At 41.4% G+C, this 20,744-nt stretch overlaps 2 protein-coding genes and 1 long non-coding RNA gene across 5 annotated transcripts in view; 2 read left to right on the forward strand and 1 right to left on the reverse strand.

The window, feature by feature from the left end:
- The window catches only part of LOC110950737 (disabled homolog 1-like), a 49,415-nt gene extending 38,691 nt beyond the window's left edge, over nt 1–10,724 (forward strand). Inside the window, exons 9-15 of one of the 2 annotated variants that reach the window (XM_022193491.2) lie at nt 1,705–1,764; nt 3,750–3,797; nt 4,019–4,127; nt 5,720–6,355; nt 8,065–8,186; nt 8,557–8,670; nt 9,010–10,724. In XM_022193491.2, coding sequence (XP_022049183.1) covers nt 1,705–1,764; nt 3,750–3,797; nt 4,019–4,127; nt 5,720–6,355; nt 8,065–8,186; nt 8,557–8,646 — 1,065 coding nt within the window. In that variant the 3' untranslated portion in view covers nt 8,647–8,670; nt 9,010–10,724. The remainder of the gene's footprint in view (nt 1–1,704; nt 1,765–3,749; nt 3,798–4,018; nt 4,128–5,719; nt 6,356–8,064; nt 8,187–8,556; nt 8,671–9,009) is intronic. The other variant, XM_022193492.2, reaches the window with a different exon arrangement.
- Nucleotides 10,725–12,282: 1,558 nt separating this feature from the next.
- Nucleotides 12,283–20,578, forward strand: c8b (complement component 8, beta polypeptide). Of its 2 annotated transcripts, none has more exons than XM_022193490.2 (12): nt 12,283–12,448; nt 12,698–12,842; nt 14,880–15,027; nt 16,888–17,029; nt 17,166–17,298; nt 17,650–17,847; nt 18,458–18,698; nt 18,859–18,984; nt 19,093–19,256; nt 19,758–19,911; nt 20,155–20,229; nt 20,327–20,578. In XM_022193490.2, exons 1-12 carry the CDS (start codon nt 12,366–12,368, stop codon nt 20,479–20,481), a joined length of 1,764 nt encoding a protein of 587 aa, XP_022049182.2. In that variant the 5' UTR covers nt 12,283–12,365; the 3' UTR covers nt 20,482–20,578. The 2 variants fall into 2 exon arrangements, with proteins under 2 accessions (XP_022049182.2, XP_051809170.1); XM_051953210.1 differs by having other exon boundaries at nt 20,158–20,229.
- Nucleotides 13,011–16,881, reverse strand: LOC110950736 (uncharacterized). Its single transcript, XR_002595673.2, has 2 exons — nt 15,157–16,881; nt 13,011–15,047 (listed from the first exon to the last, which is right to left on the reverse strand). It is a non-coding gene; the product is annotated as an uncharacterized LOC110950736 (long non-coding RNA).
- Nucleotides 20,579–20,744: the final 166 nt, after the last annotated feature.

Consider the following 20,744-nt stretch of genomic DNA (forward strand, 5'->3'; position numbering starts at 1 on the left):
CCTGTGATCGATGATAATAGCAACAGTACTAACAGTATGGCTTCATAGAACTCTTTATAGAAAGTGCAGGTTATGTTTGAGGAAAAAAGATTTAGTGGGGTTACAGAAGGAAATACGTCAAGCTAATGTGGCTGAAGATGAAAAGCTATTAAGGAAAGAAGCAAATAAAGCTGTGAGATTTGTTAAAACGGGTGCAGTTGGTGTTAAAGTTGTAATCCTTAAGATGTCAGCTGGTTGATTTAGCAACAAGCGAAGGTTAATGCTGCTGCAAACATTTGCTGAGCAAGTGCTTTGTCAGAAAAGAGGTGCATCTTGCTTGGAAAGTCACACTGTTTTAATAAGGGAATCAGTCAAAAATGATATTGTGCTACAATCTGATAGCTGATTAGGTTCCAGCAGAGCACAATAAAGAAGGTTACCTTGCTGAGGAGCACCTTAAATTTAATTTCATTGTTGACTGCAAAAGTTAAAATGGTTCATTGTCAAAAATGAACACGTGGTATTTTAGATTCATGATTAACGTCGTATTTCATTTGGTTTCTTCACAATAAAAGCCTCCCAGTGTTTTGGAAGTTACGTGCTTGGTAAGCAAGTGAGTTGATATAGATCTAAGAAGCTAAACAGTGAATAATGAGGATGATATATATGAAAAAAATTAGGCTGGATTACATGCATCATTTCTTGGCAATACATTGTGTATTTAGAGGCAAATTTGGTGGACTCTGCCACCTGCTAAATGCTAATTATAGATTATTGCCAATGCTGAAAAAATATGAATTGTGAATAGTGTTAAAAACATGAAAATCTCAAGGGCTACAACTTTAAAGACTGAAATGAAAAAGGTAGCAGCTTCAAAATGATAGCAACATGAGCAGAGTCAAGGTCAGTTGTTTAGTCTGGATAGTTCAGCCACAGCCAGTGTACCAGGCTCCTTTCATGTATCCAACAGCATGACCTTTTGGTTTTAGACCATTTGAAGGACCAGCGAGGACTCCAGGGACCTATCGTATGGTTTAATCCTTCCTCCCCCTCTCCCTCCCTCTTTCTCTCTCTATCCCCCCTTCTCTTCTCGCTCTCCTCCTCTTTTTTTGCCTCTCTGTATCTTGCCTTCCTCTGAAGATGAAAGATGCAGAGAGAGAGAGAGATTAATCACTTGCCATGCCATTTGATCTCAGAGTGAAACAAGATCAATAGACTTGGGGAAAACGTAACCGAAAGTTAACCAGTCGAGGGAGCACTAGGAGAGACAGGCAGCGAGGTTGAGAGCGACAGATAGTTCGGATATCTGTGGGAGAAATAAACAGGGGAAAAAAAGGCCTGAGCTGAGGCATTTTCATTTCATCAGATGAGCCAGTTGAGACGTACTGTTGCAGAATAACAATAGGCTTCCTTAATACTCACAGAACCCACCTTCTTCAAGCATTGTTTGCAATCAATATTGATTTAAGTAGAATTGATTCAGCAGCACAACTGTAGAGTTTGCATAATCCCATTGCGCTAAAAGCTAAAATTACATCTAAAAATTTGCCTAAATAGAAATTGATTTCGTAAACTTTTTTTTCTATTTCAATAGACATGTTTCACGTCTTGTAAGTTCCTGTTTTAAATACCCAGCTAGTAAAAAAAAAAAAAAAAAAAAAACAGGAACAGAAAAAGGGTGTTGATCTGTTACTTACATTTGAATCGACCTCCGATCCAATGCAGGTCCCAACCAGTCAGCAGAAGGAAGGGATCTATGATGTCCCAAAACGCCATTTCATGACTGTAGGTGTTTTTTATTTTTTATTATTTGTTTCTTTACTCTTCTACTTGCAAACCTCTCTTTAAGATCCTCTTGAAGGAAGAGCCTTAAGCCACCTTAGACAGCGTCCATTTACATTATTCTGCTCTGCTGTATTTAATGGCTTTAGTTATGTATTACAGCCGACGGGCTCCAAAGCACATTTTCCAAGCCAAGGACAGTCACACTGGGGTCTGAGCCTGCATCCGCTTTCTGTGATGATGATAAAACTGAAGCTACATTGGTCATGCTGAGCCTGCTCGAAGACTAATTGATTGGTCGACCGAAGTCCGACATTGTCAGCAATTTCACAGAACATTAGAGAGGCAGGCTTCGAATCCAAAATCCAATCCTATGCAGAATCTGATGCATGTCGTGACCAGATGGTTGAGACACAAAGTCTGTTTGTTGGTCCCACCCGACTGGTACAGTGGACCGACTGGTTAAATAAAGAGGGTGGCTGTTCCTCAGAGGATGGGGATGAGAGGTTTGTAAGTGGGACGGGTGTTGGGTTGAGCTGCATGCAGTGTAGTCACAGCTACATGCAATCAAAGGCCACCAAACGCTCATAAAAGCTGTGCCTTTAATGAATAGCGGTGCATTTGTTTCTATTGTGGATTGATTGGAGCAGAAAACAGCACAACAAAAGCATTTCTTTTTTTAATTTTACTTTTTCAAATGTATTTCATCTCATCCTGGTAGGTTTATGAGTTCTTCACCTCCATGCAGTGACCACGCTGTTACATCTGTCAAATCGCTTATACAAAAAAAAAAGAAATTTATTCAAGCCTATTTTGCCCAAACATTTACCCAGAGAGAATTTTCCACGCAACTGTTGAAAACCTCAAAGTACCTCTCCACTCTTCGCTGTTTGTGTGCTTGTTGTTCAGCATATCAAACAGATAAAGTGTCCCGGCCCCTGTTGCTATCTCACCTAAGCAGCCCATGCCAGTATAAGTAGCAGCGCTTCCATATCTCTAAGTGTTACTGCTTGTCTGTTCATTCAGTTGGAGCTTTCTGAGAGCCTCAAGCTCCCCTGATGTGTGTCAGTGCCTGCAGGGAGAGACCTCTGTGTACACTGTTTACTTTTTTTCCCCCCAAATTCTGACTCATTCTGTGGCCCTCAATGGTGCAAAACTGTACGATCCGTTATGTCCCGGCGTCTTCCAGGAGGACATAAACACTCTGTCAGCAGCAATACAGATTGCTGCGATTCCTCCTGTTTCTTTCTTTCGTTTAACTATGTTCTGTTCGTGTGTGTGTGTGTGTGTGCGTGTGTGTGTGTTTATTTCTGGCATGCAAATCCTGTGTGTTCTGTGTGTTTTTGTGCTTTTTACGGTGACTCATTGTCTGCTTGTGCATGGCCCCAGAGACATTTCATGCCACTTAGCCATCCCATAGTCTCCTCCATAACTGCGTCCCTCGTCCTTTAAGTAGTGTGAGTGGAGGACATAGGGGTTCTAAAGCGGGGGTCACATCGCCTATAGGGTGACGAGGCCTCATTGTCGCGGTCGGATGGTTTCAGGAGCTTCTTCCCTTCATTCATTTGATGAAATAAAGACACTCCTATTTGTACAAATGTGCTTGCAGAGTGAAATCAGCATAATAAAGCGGCCCCGGCTCTCATGGGGGGCCCCTTTCTTGATTGGTAGACAAGAATATCTAATCAGAGTCTGTTTTATAGGACTGAATAGCCTTTTACCCACTCAATTATGGCGAGCTACGAAAGATTCATTTTAGATCCATTTTCTGATAATGAAACGAGGGGATAGTTGTTTCTTGCCATCCACAGCACAAACTGCCTTTGTGAATAGATTTCACTCCCCACACCTACCCATCCATGCAACCACCATGTCCCTATTTGGAGATGAATTCAAGGTTTCATGACTGTGCAAGTCTCATTGTCGTGATGTATCACTGGACTTTTGTCTTTTCTCTCTCCCCCTCATCCATCGGTTTCCACTCACAGAACATCAACCACTTTGATCTTTTCGGCGACATGTCCACTCCTCCCTCGGTGAGTACGATCACACAAACGCTCTTTTAAGCCGTAGAATTGCTACAAATCGCAGATATTACGCTGATTTTCTATCTGTAATGTCAAGTCATTTCATCAGGACATTGGTAGAGGACTAAATTACCTGAATATGTGACAGATTCAGATCAAAGATAATGTGCAGCCTGGTGACTTTTAGCTGACTTTGATAGCGGTGACATCTGTGCATGATATCCTCCCAGATGCCCCCTTCACCTGCCAACACGTTGGACCCGAGCAGGAGCAGCCGCCAGCAGCAACACACTCCTGCTGAGCTGTACGCCCCCTTCAGCCCCACCTCCGTGCCGTCAGGTAAACTACCCGAGACTGAAAGCGAGCGTGGCATCTTTTCCACAATGCAAAACATAAAAGAGTAAAAAATTGCTGGTGGGGATGTGTTTCTTTGATCTTCAGTTGGTGAAAAAAAAACCTTGCCAAGATTTAGCAGGATGTGGATTTGTGTGAGACCACACATTGAGGAGCAAAGCAATTATGCTGTAAACCAGTGACAAGATACTGTAGAGGGATGCTTGTTGAAGGACCATTGCGGTGGTTTTGCATATTTTAATAAAACAACTGACATTGTGGTGTTCTGAGTACTCTCAAGAACGTTCCAGCATCCTTTAAAACAGCAACCCGCTGAAGAGCGACCTTTTCAATGCAAGAGCCGACTAAATTCTCATCGTCCTTTTCACAATGTGCCTGTCAAGATAATGCTGCTTATTAAGTCAGTGGACCCCATGCAAAAGCATTGTTGTGTTCTTCTTCTACACGTGTGTTTTTCTGTGGTGTTCCCAGTTGGATTGGAACTTGTTGTGGGTCGCTTGTTTTCACCCTGATGAAAGCCACTTGTTCATGCGTGTTTGTGAGATATCATCATTAGCATAATCTATATCCATGAAATTGCCGTATACAGCTGCCTGTCCCACTTTGTTTAGGGGCAAATTTCATTCACAAAAAGGTAACAAAAAATGAAAAGAAAATCACACTGCAGAGCTTCAAATCCTGCTCGAAGAAAGGAGCATTTAAAAAATGCAGTTGTAGAGGTGGTACAGGACCTGAAATAATTAGAGCATATTGGTGAGGCTGTCAACGACATGTCATCCAAGCATAATATGGTGAATTTTGCCTAAAGTTTTTGTCCTAGTTTGGTATTTTATTATAGATACTTTCTATATTATGTTCAAACTCCAATTTCTTTAAGTTTAAGGTGTTTAACTGTAGGTCAAATTAGTGGGTTTCTTTTCCCCTGTGGAGAAGGGCAGACTACATGTGGATGACTCATAATTCAAGTCTGGACAACTCATTTGTAACCAAGGGAAGATTCTAAGTAAAACTGGTGAAAGCCAGGAACTCTACTGAATAACTCACACTATACAGATAAGAACTAATCTGTTGGTACAGTCAGTTCTTCCATGAGGTCTATTGTTTTCTAGCAGCAGACGTAAATCCTGGTTATTGTCTCAGGAAACTACAGCAATGAAGCTTTGTCAAAACAGTCCCTGCTTGCAACTCCATTACCATAAATGGCAACATAAATTTTCACAAAAAAATGTGAATGGGAGAATCTATTGCACCTCTACTGCGGTGTTTTTTTTTTGAGAAACTGGACCAAAAATGGGACAGTAATATGTACTGCATCTCTGAGCTGAATTTAATACCAAAAATTTCAAAATTATGCCCTCAAATGCCCCTTTTCTGCTAATAACGTCAGAATTAAATGGCTCTAATTGTTAGTCAAAGATGGCAAGTATTAAATAACTAGCATCCTGTAATTTTGAAAATCGGCAAAGCAGACGAAATGTATTCTGTGTTCATAATGATAATTGTATTCGCTCTCTTTTCCTGCCTTAATATCCTCTCATCATTTCCGTTCTTTCTTCTGCCCCTTGTTTCTCTTTCAGGTTATATGACCATGGGTCCGGTGCAGGCGGCTCAGTGGGCCCAGCAGCCGTTTCCTGCCCAGGCTCAGACTCTGGCCTTCCCCGTGCAGGGGCCCCTCCAGGTGGCTCAGGTCCTCCCTGGTGGTCAGCCTGTCATCTGGAGCCAAGCCAACATCTTCCCTGCCACTCAGCAGCAGTGGGCAGCCATGGCGGCGTACATGCCAGCCCAGACGGTGGGCGTCGGGGGCCACGCCATCCCAGCTGCCATGCTCCAAGGCCTGGTACCCATCACGACCATGTGCCCCCAAGCCTGCGACCTGTCGGCCCCCTCCTCGGCCATCACCAGCCCCCAGCACACAGCCGACTCCACCCTGCTCCAAAGGCAGCTTAGCCTGGGGAAAGAAGGCCTGGACTCGGACGCAGGCGAGGGTCCGTCCACGTCGGGGGCAGCAGGTGGGGGGCCTGGTGCTGTGTCAGCAGCGGTGAGCAGGTGTGGAACCCCAGGCCTCATGAACGTACCGGACACACTGGTCTGCAGTCAGCTGCTGCCACCTCCAACTGCTGCGACCCAGGAAGAGGAAGGCAGCTGTAGTGACCTCGATCTCTCCAGGATGACGTTGAGTCCAGGTACATCCACATCACCGTCTACTGAATCTCGTAAGTGCTCTCAATTATTGTCTTCCTGCATGTTTGCACCCTGCTTAGCCAACATCTGTAGCACTTTATACAAAAACCTGAAACATTTTCTAGAAATTAAGTCGAACCATTCTACTAGCTTCTGTTAGCTAGCAGGGCAGCACTGTCCCTCCATCTGGAATATGCTGGTCTGTCTAAACTTTGTTTTATCACTGTCATGAAATGTTAAACAGACGTTCATGGTTCCCAGAGGATGATGAACTTCGGTGATCATCTTACATAAATCTAGAGCCACCATGTGGTTGACATTTCTGTTTTTAAAGAAATATTTTAAAGGGCTCGTGTGATGTTTTTGTGATTTTCCCTTTCTTGTCCCATATTATGCAGTTGTGTTGTTTTTAGGCCTTAAAGAGACAGTAGCTAAAACTGAGCATTTCAGACAGAGGGTGAGAAAAGACGATGTCGAAATGCACAATATGAGAAAAATAATGTGTGTTGGACTACTTTTGACATGTAAACACACTATAGAGGACCTGAAAATTAAAATTCCAAACTTATTCATGTGCATAGTATGGGCTCTTTAACAACTATTAAAGGGGGACTTTGTTTTTTTTCAACCTGGGGTCTGTTTCCATATGTAATTTCATACATGTGAGTGATGGAGAAATGAATTTTCGACATAGCTCCAGTATTTAGCCAGGCAGGCAGCTTAGCAGCTCAGCTAGCGAAAAGTATGGGGCAACTTGTCCCCCGCATCAAAGTCCGCCCTAACGTGCTTTTGCCCCACACTGACCGGCTCAGATAGTCTCAATGAGTGTCCCACAACATACTAGAGATGAGAAGTGAACGAAAACCTCCACATTACCTGGCGATCGCTCTTTGTTGTGGTCTGTATCCAAATCTCAGGACGCTAGAAACCAAATCTCGTTCCGAAATCGCACGAGAGCTCGCGCCAAAACCGGCGGACTTTGACGCGGGGGGGCCAGCTGCCCCATACTTTTCGCTAGCCGAGCTGCTAGCTAAGCTGCTAAGCTGCCTGACGGGCTAAATACTGGAGCTATGTCGAAAATTCATTTCTCCATCACTCACATGTATGAAATTACATATGGAAACAGACCCCAGGTTGAAAAAAACCGAAGTTCCCCTTTAAGTCGCTTGCATTGACATTTACGACAGATTTAAAAATTGAACGCTATTCCCGTCAGCCTCAGCTGAATTTTGTATTAACTACTAAATATCAGATGTTAAACCATAATGATAAACACTAAAAACGTTCTTGTATACCTCAGAAACGCCATCATTGTCGTATAAGCGTCCCTGATCTTGTGTTTTGCCCAAAGAGCTGTTGTGTAAAACCTCACAAAAACTTCCTGTGTGTTTTTATTCTACAGCTTCGTGCCTCAGAAATGAGAAAACAGTTTGTGTGTGACCAAAAATTCTGTTGACCTTTTGATGAAGAGAGTTGTGCTTTTTTTTGATAGTATACAGAATGTCAAGTATATCATGAAAAAAAAAAAGCAGAGGGGATGACAGGAATTAAAGGTCATCAGCTCGATTTCACTTCTCGGTTGAGTCTTTTTTCTTTTCATGTTGCAACCTTCATGCCAAAATATTCACAGAGCAGATTAGCATTAAACAGGAAACATTCCACATTGTTTGCATGAATAAAATTCCCTCCATATGTCCTCCCTACTGGAATATTTTTCCTACTTGTTTTGCCCTCTTTGCAGCATCCACTCCAGCCCCTCAGCAGAGCTCATCTTCAGACTGTCCCCCCTCCCAGGCCAGTGACCCCCCTACAGATCACTCGCCTGTTGACCCCGAGGGCAACGCCAGCAAGGAGGAACAATCGGTGAGCGCCGGTGCACCCCTGGGTCACATATCAGTCAATAAGATTCATGGATGCGATTTAACAGCCGACTTGTTCCACGCTATAATCCATTACTGTCATCTGTTCTCTGCTACATTACATGTAATCACACAGAGAAGGTTGTCGTGTGACTGTTGCGGCCGTACAGGATTGAGTTTACCCTTTTTCTCGAAAAATGTCAAATCAATTAAACACGAAAGGTCGCAGGTGTCTTGATTAGATCACATCTAATAAGGTCCAATTATATTTCAAGGTAATTACAGTTGTTGTCATTTTCCTAAATGTTTCGGCTAAAAATGGAGCAAGTTCCCATGAGCTGAGGAGAAATTTAACGGTGTTTTCTCTTTCTTAGGGTGCTGCTGCTGCAAGGTCGGAGTCTCCGGTGCCTGACGGAGATCCTGATCCTCCGCAGGATCAAACCTGTCCACAAGAAGACAGCTAGAGACAATGACAAGACAATGAGCGGGTATTTCCTGGTCACCTCAGATTTCTCAGCGTTATCAATCAACTGCCTTCACACTGTGGCATTAGTGTCTTTTTTTTCCCCGACACCCCTTGTCTCATTTTTTCATAAACCCCTCTCTGTGCTCTGTTATTAACTTTATATTTTAATTTGTCAGTATATCTTCGTTTTTCCTTGCGAATGAGTTGGTTTGCTGCCAACTGGAAAAGGGCCTTGGTTCAGTTCAGTGTGTCTGTCATTACACGTCTCTGCGTCATCCACACAGAAGGAAGGCACGACGCTGCCACCTGGTGATGAGATTTGACACTGCATGGCTCAGTGATTTGTGTGTTTGTCTTTCAGGGGATGGAAGCTCTCAAGGCCAAGACAGAAGCTCATGAGAAAAAGAAGAGGAAGAGAGAGATGAGTGACTGTGAGCAGCAGCCTCTCTCACAGCTGGATTACACAGACTTGTTCTGTTTTTTCAACCTTTAACGGATATTTTGGCAGTTCTGTAATAAGCTGGCTGTCCAAGGATCTGCTTTTTTTCCTCCAGAGGCCACATACTGTACTGGACTGGACTGTACTCCTCAGCATGGCGACCAACCAGACTTTGGCTTTATTGTCCAATCAAGCAACCTTTCAACCAGGAAGTGACCTTTGATCTTTGACCGAAAACCTACAACGAGAGGAGTTTGCGTCCTTCTGTGATGGATTGATGTGTTTGTATCTGTGAGGAAATTTGAAAAAAACAAAAGCAAAACATGGTTACATTCACGATGCAAATTATTTTTTGGAAAACTTTCAAGAGGAGCAGCGTCGTACTGTATGTGGTTGACCTTCAGCTTGTCAGCTGCCACCAGCAAAGACTGTTCACAGCAGGTGGATTTGCCAAATGTTCTCATTGTATTGCTCCACCGATCCGTCCATTTGCATGAGCAGACTTAATGTGGATTCAGCGGACTGACTCAGCTGCGAGCGGAACTGTTCTCTGCAGCTTCCTTCTAGGCCTGGAACGAATCGAAGAAAAAAAAATATGAGTTTTCTTTTTCTTATTTTATAAGCTGTGAATTCTCAATTGATGACACCGAGTCATTACAGATATCGAAAATGACTCTGAGGCATCAATGTTGAGATCAAAATTTGCCAAACATCTATTTTGTAAATAAGAATCCTCCCGGTCCCCCATACCTGAGCCTCTGTGCCATACGATAGCTCTCTGCCTCTTGGATGCCAACTACCTGTGTTTCTCTCAAGCAATGCCCTACCAGCACCTCCATCTTTGACGTCTGGACGTTTGTTTCGCTTTTGCAGCCATTTTTAAGTTTTTTTTATTTCTGAAAATGTCTCCTGTTCAGTTGGTGAGAAATGAACTGTGAATCTGTGTTACATGGTCATTGAAAATAAAGCCTGCTGTACCTGTCTGACTCATCTTGAAGCTGAGAAATGAAAGAAGCAAGGGAGCTGGAGTACTTCTTAAAGACTTTTAGAGTAATAGGAGGCAGATTTTCCTGCATCTCTTTGCTTTTAGATTTCCAACTGAGGTCGCATTGTTTACAATTTGCCTCTCAGAATTCTATCTCTGTTTGCTTTCTTTGAACAAGTGAGCAGAATCAACTCGTTCTGACATGACACGGCCTAAATAACCACAAGCTCAGAGACAGTAGAGTGCATTTCGATGCCTTATCAGGTTTATTTTTATTGTTTAGTCACTGTTCTCCTTGTCAGGTCATTGTATACAGTAAACAGGTCATTGTTGTAACAAAGCACTTATAGGCATATTGTAGGTCTGCTCCACTGAGTTAAAATGGTCAAAAAGACAACAAAGGCAACTTTATATCATACGAACAACAAAGATATCACCATTAACTGCTAGACTTACAATAACGAGTTGTAACTGTACCCCTGCTCGTGTAAGAAAAATGAGAAATAGTCCAAAATATTTTGTAAATTTTATTTATGGAATTACGAATTGTCATGAAAAAGAGAAAAAGGACTTTTGTACGTCTATGACTTCCCCCATACACTGTACCCATTCCACTGTTCAGTCACAAATAAAATATCATGTGATTCCCACATTTGTTGTTTCGTTTCTGTTTCAGTGCAACAAAAATTTTCTAGTGATCATTTAGAAAACACAAACTGCCAACAGAGGTTGCACTTTACACACAAATGCTTTAGAAATCCTGTGTGTTGTCAGTCATGTCTCCACTTAGAAAGATTCTTTTTTTGTGCAAATTAAGGCAGGTTGCCATAAGTCCTCTGTGTCTTTAATTCATTGAGCTGAAATGAAATGATCGTGTATTGCGCTGTTAAATTGTTACTGATGCATCATTGCCTCAGCAGCATTTTATAGTTCTACCTTGTACTTGCATTTTCTTTATATCAATTAGTTTTGCAAAGTGGTTTTCATCTGAGGGGTCTTGCATCCTTTTCAGTTCAGAACCCTTATTAAATCAAGGCAAAAAGGACTAATTGCAAAGCTCTTATTCACAATGGTAGACAATGAAGATAATTATGCAGTCATATAAAGTGTGAAATGAACATTTAAAATGTACATTGCACACAGACAAAGTCTCTCCTTTCACTGATTAAACCCATATGAAATTAACCCTTTGATGCACAACATATGTCAAATGTGACCCAAATCCAATGGAAAAGTGGAAGCAATCTTGTGAATGGGAATAGTAACTAACATTTGTAAGCAATAAAAGTGATTTTAAATAACATGGCAGTTTATTTAGTTGCACTTGGCTTTGTAATTACATATAAATCTAAGAGAACAGATTTATTTATCAAAATGAGGGGTTGTGAGATGATTAAAGGGGTCTTTGGCTTTCTCAGGTCTTTGCTCTTCTTGTATTTGTCATGTAGTAACTTTGTGAACTTCTTTTATTTCTTTGAGCCTCAGCTGCAATATTAATTCAAGCCTTCTGAGGAATTTGGAGGGAGAATGCGTTTTTTTTTTTTTGAAACTCTAGACAACTCAGATGCCTGCTGCAAAAAAGGTGCCATTGTTAGCAATGTGTTGTATTTCATAAGCGAAGTAAAATCAATAAGTGAGTAATTGTTTGACATAAACATGGATCTGCCGACCTCATCTTAAATAATGCAGCAGGTTTTAACATTTTAGCCCCAGTTTACTGTAGATAGCAGTGACTTTCAACAGCAGAACTGCCTTTTACTGAGTGAATAAACTACAGCTGAGTGATTGTGTCATTCTGTAAAATCCAAAACTAGTAAAGGTTAGCAAAGTTTAAAGATCACAAGTAGACAAACATGACTCAGATAACCACATAAGTCTGTGCCGGGAAATTACTTCATTACAAAGCTTTGATTTTCTAACACTGTCTTGTTATTAAAAATAAATAAATACTCCCTAGCTTTTTCATTGAACATTCATTGCAGAATATATATAATCTCGTGTGTGATGACTGTAAAGAAATCCTGAGTTGCCAGTAAACTTGGCTGCATATTCTACGGTGGTTCATTAAACTTGATGTCTGTGTCAAACCTATAGAAAAGAGACAACGAGCCAAACACCACAACACCTGCTCTGTGGCTCGGAGGTCCTGCACTGTTGTGTATTCAGCTCCACCTCTGTCTCTAATGGCAGCAGTGAGTTCATATCGAGGGCCAGTATTGATCAGTGTGTGTTTACGTAGAGAGCTGAGCAGTGTCTTTTCTCCGTCGCTCGCAGTCAGTCATAACACACAACAATGTTTTCTGTGATGATCCAAATGAGTGCACACAGTTTGCACAGCTGTTTGCTCTGTGTTACTCTGAGTTTGGTGCTGCTAAGGTAGGAGATTTCTTCATTTGTTTAGTGCAATTAATCAGCGGCGTTTAGTGTGTTTTTGTTCATTTGCTGGTTGACTTTAATTTCCACTGGGGGTAACTGATGCAACTGCTTTGCCTTCAAAGACAAGGTGACACTCATTGGCTCTCGTTGTTTTTATTAGATTCTAACTGAATTCTCATTTAGCCGCACTAAATCTCTCAGGAGCTCAGCTAATGGCAGTGTGTGTTCTGATTCCTTTGCTTGTCACAGTGAAGTTGCCGTAACAACAACAAGCAGGGGAGATCCGAGTGTCCGTGAAGCTCGGTCAGTGGGTGGTCAGGTGGTTCAACCAGTGGACTGTGCTTTATCAGTGTGGAGTGCTTGGTCACGCTGCGACACCTGTCAGAAGAAGAGAGTAAGTATGATGATGGCAGACAGTACAACAGTAAAGCACTCCTGATATTTAAAAACAGGCAAAAGGTGAGTGCAACAGTGGATAAAAAGAAGTATAACGGGTGCTCTTCAGGATCTAGTGGAAAAAATCCATTCAAACAGCAAAAAGAGAGGTCCGAGGCACTCCGAGTACCTAAAAGTCCTTTAATAACTCATGAACAGCAGTTGTCTGTTTGTTAGCCCATCAGCATGCATGATAATTTGTTTTAAATTGAAGTGACCAACCATGCCTGACTGTTAATGCTGAGGTTTGCAATGGTTAAACTACAGGTTCAGTCACAGAAGGTAAACCAGCTTGATGTGGTGGGAAAAGGCTGCAAGTAGCAATGAGAGTGGCATAATAGACATGTGCATGGATATTGAATAAAAAAACAACGATAACTCATAAATAAACCTGTATCAATATGATTGGACATTATCAGTCCGCTGACTGTGAAGCATGGATGAAACACCTGATTCAAGTTGACTAATGGAAGCACGGTTTCAGAGCTCAGCCTGAACCGATGTAGTGCTTCTTTTTACCTAAAAAAACAGCATTGCTTCACCATAATGTCAAATAACATCCTGAAATTCTCCTTTTAACATGTTTTAATGACGTATTGTGGACAAGGTGCCAGAGGCAACAACATCATTTTTCATGCAATGGCTAATTTTGAGATTTTGGCTCTATTGGTTTCACTTCCATTATGTCCAATAAAAAGTCTAGTCATGAATTAATTTATGTAAATTAGCGCTAGTTCATGCATTAATTTGTATAAATTAGTTCATGGGAGCATATAGTCGGTGTCTTAGAGTGGTATCAATCTTAATGTCTATCTCTCAGCAAGAAAGCTAAATAAACATATTATGTAAAATGTCAAACTTTTAAAAATTAAACCAGCCAGCCTTTTCTTATCAGTCAACCAAATAAAAATAGTCTAGACAATATTGGTTTTAGAAACTGCAGTGAACTAAATATACAGCTAATATGTTAGCAATGTTTGTGGGAAGCTAAGTTAGCATCAATTTTTCGAGAAGAAATATAATGAATGTGTTTCATAAAATATCATTTTTTTAATAAAAATTTGTCAAGTGTAACTTAATTAAAAAAAAAGGCAAATAAATAGTAATTGCAGAACAATATCGGTTCAAGAGAAGGCATCAAACAAAATGTAGAGTGAACATGTTAACAGTCTTTGTGCGAAGCTAGGTCAGCATATATCTTTCACCAAAAATGTTTAAATATGTATATTTCCACTAATGTCAAGCATTTTTATTTGAACCCTACTGACCTTAACTCAACAATCAAGCGAATAGATTTTATTTAACAGACCTTTTGCACAGCTAAGGTAGCATCTTTCAGCAAGAAAGCTAATGAATATATTTCCAAAAATGTCAATCATTCTTAAATATGATTTTAGAAAATACAGTGAATTAAATATAGCAAACATGAGCGGCGAGTTTGGCATCAATTATTTAACCAAAAAAAGCTCATAAATATATTATTATATATTAAATGACACCATGCCAACCTTAACAATCAAATGAATATTTAATCATTACACACCAAACAAGGTTTTAGAGACTGTAATGAACTGAATATATAGCTAATATTGCACTAAACTGACCAGATAAATTAATCTAACCAATTGTAAATCATTGGTTATTATCATAAATGAGATTACATTTGGATGAAGTCAGATTAGAGCAAAGAAATTCCTGTAGGATTGAGAGATTATTCTGGAGCATTCAGCATTTTGACCCCTGTGAGTTGTTCTTCTGGGAGACAAAGCGCTCCACTGCTGGCAAAGGCCTCAGCTGATACACTGCAGCGCTCTATCTCATCCACTTTACAAGGAGGGGAATTAATAACCTTGACATGACAAAGTGAAAACAGCCCTCTAATGTGATTTCAGCTGTTATTGTTCCCCGGAGCAGCTTCCAAGCCACCTTTAAATGACAGTGGTTGTGTGTTTCTGTGACCCTCCATATGCTTGTCTCCCTCCCCTCGGCCATCCAGTATCGCTATGCTAAGCTGGAGCAGCCCTCTCAGTTTGGAGGGGAGCCGTGCAGCGTCCATGGCAGGGAGGAGGAGGCCTGCATCGTTCCAGCCCGCTACACCTGTGACAACGTTCCTCTCTGTGAAGGATTCCTCTGCACCCAGACTGGTAGCTCCTACACCCACGCTCTGCAATATATACAACCAACCTGCAGTCAAACTGGGATATGCAGGGCTAAAAAATCGAAGTTGCAACTTGGAGGAATATTAATTATTCTGTTAAATGTTTGGGACTCACCTCTTCAGTCAGGAAATTTCAGACTCTGTAGTATTTCTGCTAAGCATGTTATCCTAAAAAGAAAAGTTTGGCATTTTAGGAAATGCAAAAAAGTCAATAAAAAATTCCCTTGAGAAGGTAACAAACTAAAGATATGAAACTACAACCAGCAACTGTTTAGCATAAAGACAACAATGAGTGGGAAACAGCCACCAACTCTATATAAAATGAATGAATCGTTGGTGACATGAGCATCTATAGGTGTCCTAAACAACAATTTTGAAGCTTAACGCTTATCTTATAGGTTGTTGCTAGAGGTACGGACCCGTATCCGTAGCCTGTGGCCTACAGATACGGCACTTTCCATTTGCCAATCAGACACGCGTGATCTGGTCACGTGACTCCCGGTAGACGCTAGCGGTACGGACCCGTAGCATCGGTACTACAGGTACGGACCCTAAACCCTAACCCTAACCCTAACCCTAACCTTTGCTTACCTTTCAACAGTTTGCAGTGGTTAGCAGCTTCTTGACTTGCGAGACTCGCGTATGGGTCCGTATCTGTCTGTCAAATGGAAAGTCCCGTATCCGTAGGCTACGGGTACGGGTCCGTATCTGTAGACACGACCTATCTTATATGACTATTTTGAGCCTCTTCATCTCTGTCCTCCTGTCTGTGAAGTCAATCTTGGCGCTTGATCAGGAAATCTGTCTCAAATCCTAAAATGCAACAACAGCTGAAATACAGAAAACCATGTTCGGAGCAGAACTGACAAATTAGTGTACACAGTAAATGTCACTATTAATAATGTGTCTGAATTTTTTTTTAAAAATGTGTGTCAGCCATACATTCATTAACAGTCAACATATACTCTAAGTTGTCATGAATACTGTTCCAATCATCTGACAGAGATCCTAAAATACAGCGGTAGGCACAAACAAACAATGGACAGATGATGCAGTCATATCTTTAAATTATATCACTTTGAAACAAGGATATCTAGTTTAGTTAAATGCCTGCTGCCTTGATTCCTCTCTTCTCGTGGGTCCTGCTTGCTTCCTCCACTTGCATCTCTATCGGGAAGAACTAAAAAACAAGAAAAAACAGCTGAGGATGTACAAACTGAGAAATGAGATGACAGATCAATGTGGTTGCTATTTAATGTTGGCAGTGGCAGAAATTGATCAAACATTAGCTATAGAGACCAAAAGAGTCATTGCACCAGGCTGTAAACATGTCTATGTGTGCTGTTATGTTGGCCATTTTTTATATGGTTGTCTATGGGAATTGATTTAGCCTCAAGTGGACATTTGAGGAACTACAGTTTTTAGTACTTCATTGCATGGTTCGTTTCTCAGGCCTGTAGGGTTCCACTCGGAAATAACTAGCCTGGATTTGTCCAAAGGAAATAATAGATAAATCAAATAAAATGACCTGACTAACATCCCTAAAGATTAGTACAAGCAATGTGTTCAGCCAAGAAGTAGCCCAGCAAGTTTAACCTACCACAAAACCGCAACTTGTCACACCTAATTAGGATTGTGTGTATATATAGTCTTTAAGCTAAGCTAAGCTAATCAGCTGACTGACTGGCAAGTTATATTTGCAGTAGAGATGTGGAGAATCACATCAATCTTATAATTTAATTCCTTATTACAAAGCAAAAAAGTACAATTTTATAAAATGTCAGACTATTCATTTTATGTTGCTTACCTATGACTAAACACCGTCTATCTCGTTCCTCTTCATCAGGTCGCTGTATTCCCAGACCGCTGCAGTGTAACGGGGAGGATGACTGCGGGGACATGTCAGATGAAGCAGGCTGTAAGACGCTCTCTAAGCCCTGCAGGCAGGATGCTGAGGAGTACTGGGGAATTGAAAATCTTGCCAAAGGGTGAGTCATGTTCCTGTTAGTCTGCATCTTATGCGAGTCCAAGATGTTTTTGAAGGACTTAAAAATGTGAGCATCTTGCTCTTCTCAAACCAATCTGTGCACCATTAATGCTGCTGTTGTTGCTGTTCTTTTTCAGAATAAACGTCTTGAACAGTAACCTGGAAGGAATGGTGCTTGATAACAGATACTATGCAGGCAGCTGTCTGCCTCATTATATCCAGGATGTCAGATTCAGGAAGCCTTACAACTTACACCAGTACACACTGCAGGTGGAACTGACACACAAATTACACTTCTGTCTGATTTGAATTTGTGCTTAATGCAAACATGTTATTAATTGTACCTAACAGCTGTAATCATGGTTAATAAATTACTTTCTACCGCCTTATAGATTTGCTAAGAGCCATCAACAAGTAAAGTGATCTGGAGCAACATCCATAGATTACCAATTTACCATGTATTTATTAATGGATTAAAAAGATCTAAAACTACAGTCTTACAAAGCTCCTTTATTCTTGAGTGTGTAATTTTAGAAAATTAGATTGGTACATCACCATCTATGTGCGCAAAAGGCTCATTCCTGACATGTTAAACTTACAGATTTATGTTGTTTTCTACAGACAAAAGGCACTTATGATTTCACCCTGCAGTCTTTCGACTCATACTCTGACTACATGGACCACACCGTTAAGGAACGCACAAGCAAAACCACCGTTTCCATTGGCTTTGGCTTTCCAGGAATATTTGAATTTGGATTCAACTACAATAGTGACAAATACTCTAAGTCAGTCCAGAAGATTCGCCGTGTGTCTGGCAAGGTGCGATATCGTTGTTTTTTCCTTCTCTACTGACATCTGTAGAACTGATACACGTGCACCGATCAGCCACAGTGTTAAAACAACAGACAAAGTAATGATTTAATATTCTGCTTGGAAACCATGAGTCCTAGCATTAATGTGGATGCTACCTTGACACAAACCACCCACCTAAACATTGCTGCAGACTGAACACAACCTGCAAAATAATGCTCCCCACAAGGTCACAAAACTCCTCAGGAACAGCTTGAGGAACAAGACAAAGATCTCAAGGCCTGACCCAGCCTTCAAACTCCCCGAATCCAAAATCGATGAATAGTTTTGGATTGTGCCAAAACAAGACTACCACTGAAGCCCCATCTTGCAACACCACAGGACACCCAGAGAGGTCCTATGTTTAGGTCCCAATGCCCAAATCTGTTTTGGCAGTACAACAGTTACCTTCACAATATTAGACAGATGATTTATATGTTGTAGCTGATTGGTGTGTAGTGTATTTCTCACAAACCAAGTCAAATTCAACAACTTTCTCTCACCAATATCAGAAATTGTGCACTGTATTCTTAAACTGTGGACAGTCAGGTAACTTCCACATGCCTTCTCCGATCTACAGACCAACAGCTTTGTGAGGGCGAAAGCAGAACTGGAGTTGGCCCAGTACATGTTGAAGTCAGATGATTTGATGCTTCATCCAGAGTTTCTGCAGCGTCTGCGCGCCCTGCCACAGACTTATGTTTATGGGGAATACAGACAGATCTACAGAGACTATGGCACCCACTACATCACTGAGGCTGCACTCGGAGGAGACTATGAGCACACCATCATCTTGAACAAGGAGAGGCTGGAGAAGTCAGGTAGGAGTGATTACCAAACAGGAGCTGGGTATGCTCAGTCAAAGATTCTTTACTTCCTGGAAAAGACAAGAAAGTGTGAATAATCATTTTGATAAAAAACTCAGGAAAATATAACAGCAACCAGTCTCTGCAACAGATTCTTTTTTTCTTTTGTTTTTAGATTATTCCTTGGACGACTACAAATCTTGCATGCAGGTAGGCCTTAAGGTTGGCTTGAACGTAGGTGTTTATGTGACGGGTGGGATTCAAGGTGGATCCTGTGACGGTCTTTTGAATGAAATGGGAGGTGAGCGTTCCTGTTTGATCAGATGTCTTTCAACTTGCAGAAAATTCTCTGTTTTTCATCTGACACATCAACTGAGCTAAACTTTTAAGGCATTCTGTCTCTCTTTAGCGGACACAGTAAATGGCAGCATGGTGGAGGACTTTGTTGCTGTTGTGAACGGTGGAAGTAGCGAATCCATCACTGCTTTGGTGTCGAAGAACCTTCCCACCCCAGAGCTGATGAGGCTATGGGGCGAAGGTGTGCGCTTCAACCCTGACTTCATTCGCAAAACGGTGAGTTTCCCTGCCTAAAACCCATATCGTCCTTCATAAATGTCGTGTGCTTCTACTACATGCTACAGTCGAAGTCGTAATGCTCCTTTATCTGTGTTTCTTTTCTCCCATAATCTCCAGTGACATTACCACAATCAATACCTCGTTTTGTTTCTCTTTCAAATTTCTCCGTCTCAATTTGAAGCTCTAATAAAACCGTCCACAAGGAATCTGACCTGACTAATTGATGCACGGCCAGCATTGGCACAATTACACAGAGGCAAAGTACAATCGAGCGGATCAATGGCGCGCCAGAGAAGAAACGGCAGATGATGCCAAACAGCGAGCATGCCAAAGACAAATAGTCTGTCTTGCTGTAGCACAGTCAGGTTTCAGCACTTGTGGGGCTTTTCAGTTTGTCCAATAAAAAATAAAACCTTTACAGGCAATTTTAAGAGAATTCGATTTGAACAAGTAAAACTATCCTGTTTTTATTATGTTTTATTTCATGTGTCTCATTAGACTCGGCCGCTGTATGAGCTGGTGACCTCCAGAGACTTTTCCCATTACACCACCTTGAAAAGAAACTTGAAGAGAGCCCTGTCAGAGTACCTGGCGGAGGCTAGTTCATGTCGCTGTGCTCCCTGTCGCAACAATGGAGTGGCTGTTATGAGAGGTGATCCAGGGGATATTAGTGTTTGTGTTGTTTCAGTGGATTCTTCTCATTTCATGTCAATGAGCTTAGTAAAACTTTGTTTAGCTCCAATTTTAATTAAAAGGGTACTTTTTTTTTTTTCTGTAATGGCAAAATCCAGGCAATATACATTTCTCTAAAGATAGAAAGTGTAAATGTGATATTTGATGATGATTGCAGTGATGGTGTTTGTGCTGCTGAAGTAAATATCTTTCTCTACTTCAGCAGGGACAAGGTGTGACTGTGTGTGTCCTGTTGGTTACTCTGGGTGGGGCTGTGAAATCACTACCAGGCGAAAAGGTTAACAAACCAAAAACCCTGCTCATACTGTAACATTTATTTTGCTTTTGTGCACTAATCCCACTGACCCGACATATGGTGTGACCCATTCTGACAGAAATTGCCATCGATGGCAGCTGGAGCTGCTGGGGAACGTGGTCGTCCTGCAGCGGAGGACAAATGACAAGGACTCGACAGTGTAACAACCCGACACCCAGCAACGGAGGCATGACATGCAGAGGACTGGAGAAAGAGTCTACTGATTGCTTTTAAAAATCCCCGATGTCAAGGATGTCATGGTGTGTTTGTCTTTGACTGCCTAAGTGTGACTTAATGATTCATATTTGAATAAAAACGCACCTAAATTGGATTTCTTCACTGACTGTATTATAGAGAATTTCAAGCCATGTGTGTTATTTCTTGATATGGCTGCTCTTCTGTGTAGCATTTAACTAGATCTGCCTTAGGCACTGACCTGGATTCAACATCTCTTACACGGATTTAACCTTCACATTAGAGGCAATTTGCAAAATGTC

This window comes from Acanthochromis polyacanthus, chromosome 9 (assembly GCF_021347895.1).
Source record: "Acanthochromis polyacanthus isolate Apoly-LR-REF ecotype Palm Island chromosome 9, KAUST_Apoly_ChrSc, whole genome shotgun sequence".
In the NCBI taxonomy this organism is placed as follows: domain Eukaryota; kingdom Metazoa; phylum Chordata; class Actinopteri; family Pomacentridae; genus Acanthochromis; species Acanthochromis polyacanthus.

Bases quoted from the DNA above. Each gene is read 5' to 3' on its own strand.
- c8b (XM_022193490.2), top strand. From the start codon at position 12,366: ATGTTTTCTGTGATGATCCAAATGAGTGCACACAGTTTGCACAGCTGT. The intron at 17,848-18,457 runs GTGCGATATCGT...TCCGATCTACAG, and splicing joins TTCGCCGTGTGTCTGGCAAG to ACCAACAGCTTTGTGAGGGC. The intron at 19,257-19,757 runs GTGAGTTTCCCT...GTGTCTCATTAG, and splicing joins CTGACTTCATTCGCAAAACG to ACTCGGCCGCTGTATGAGCT.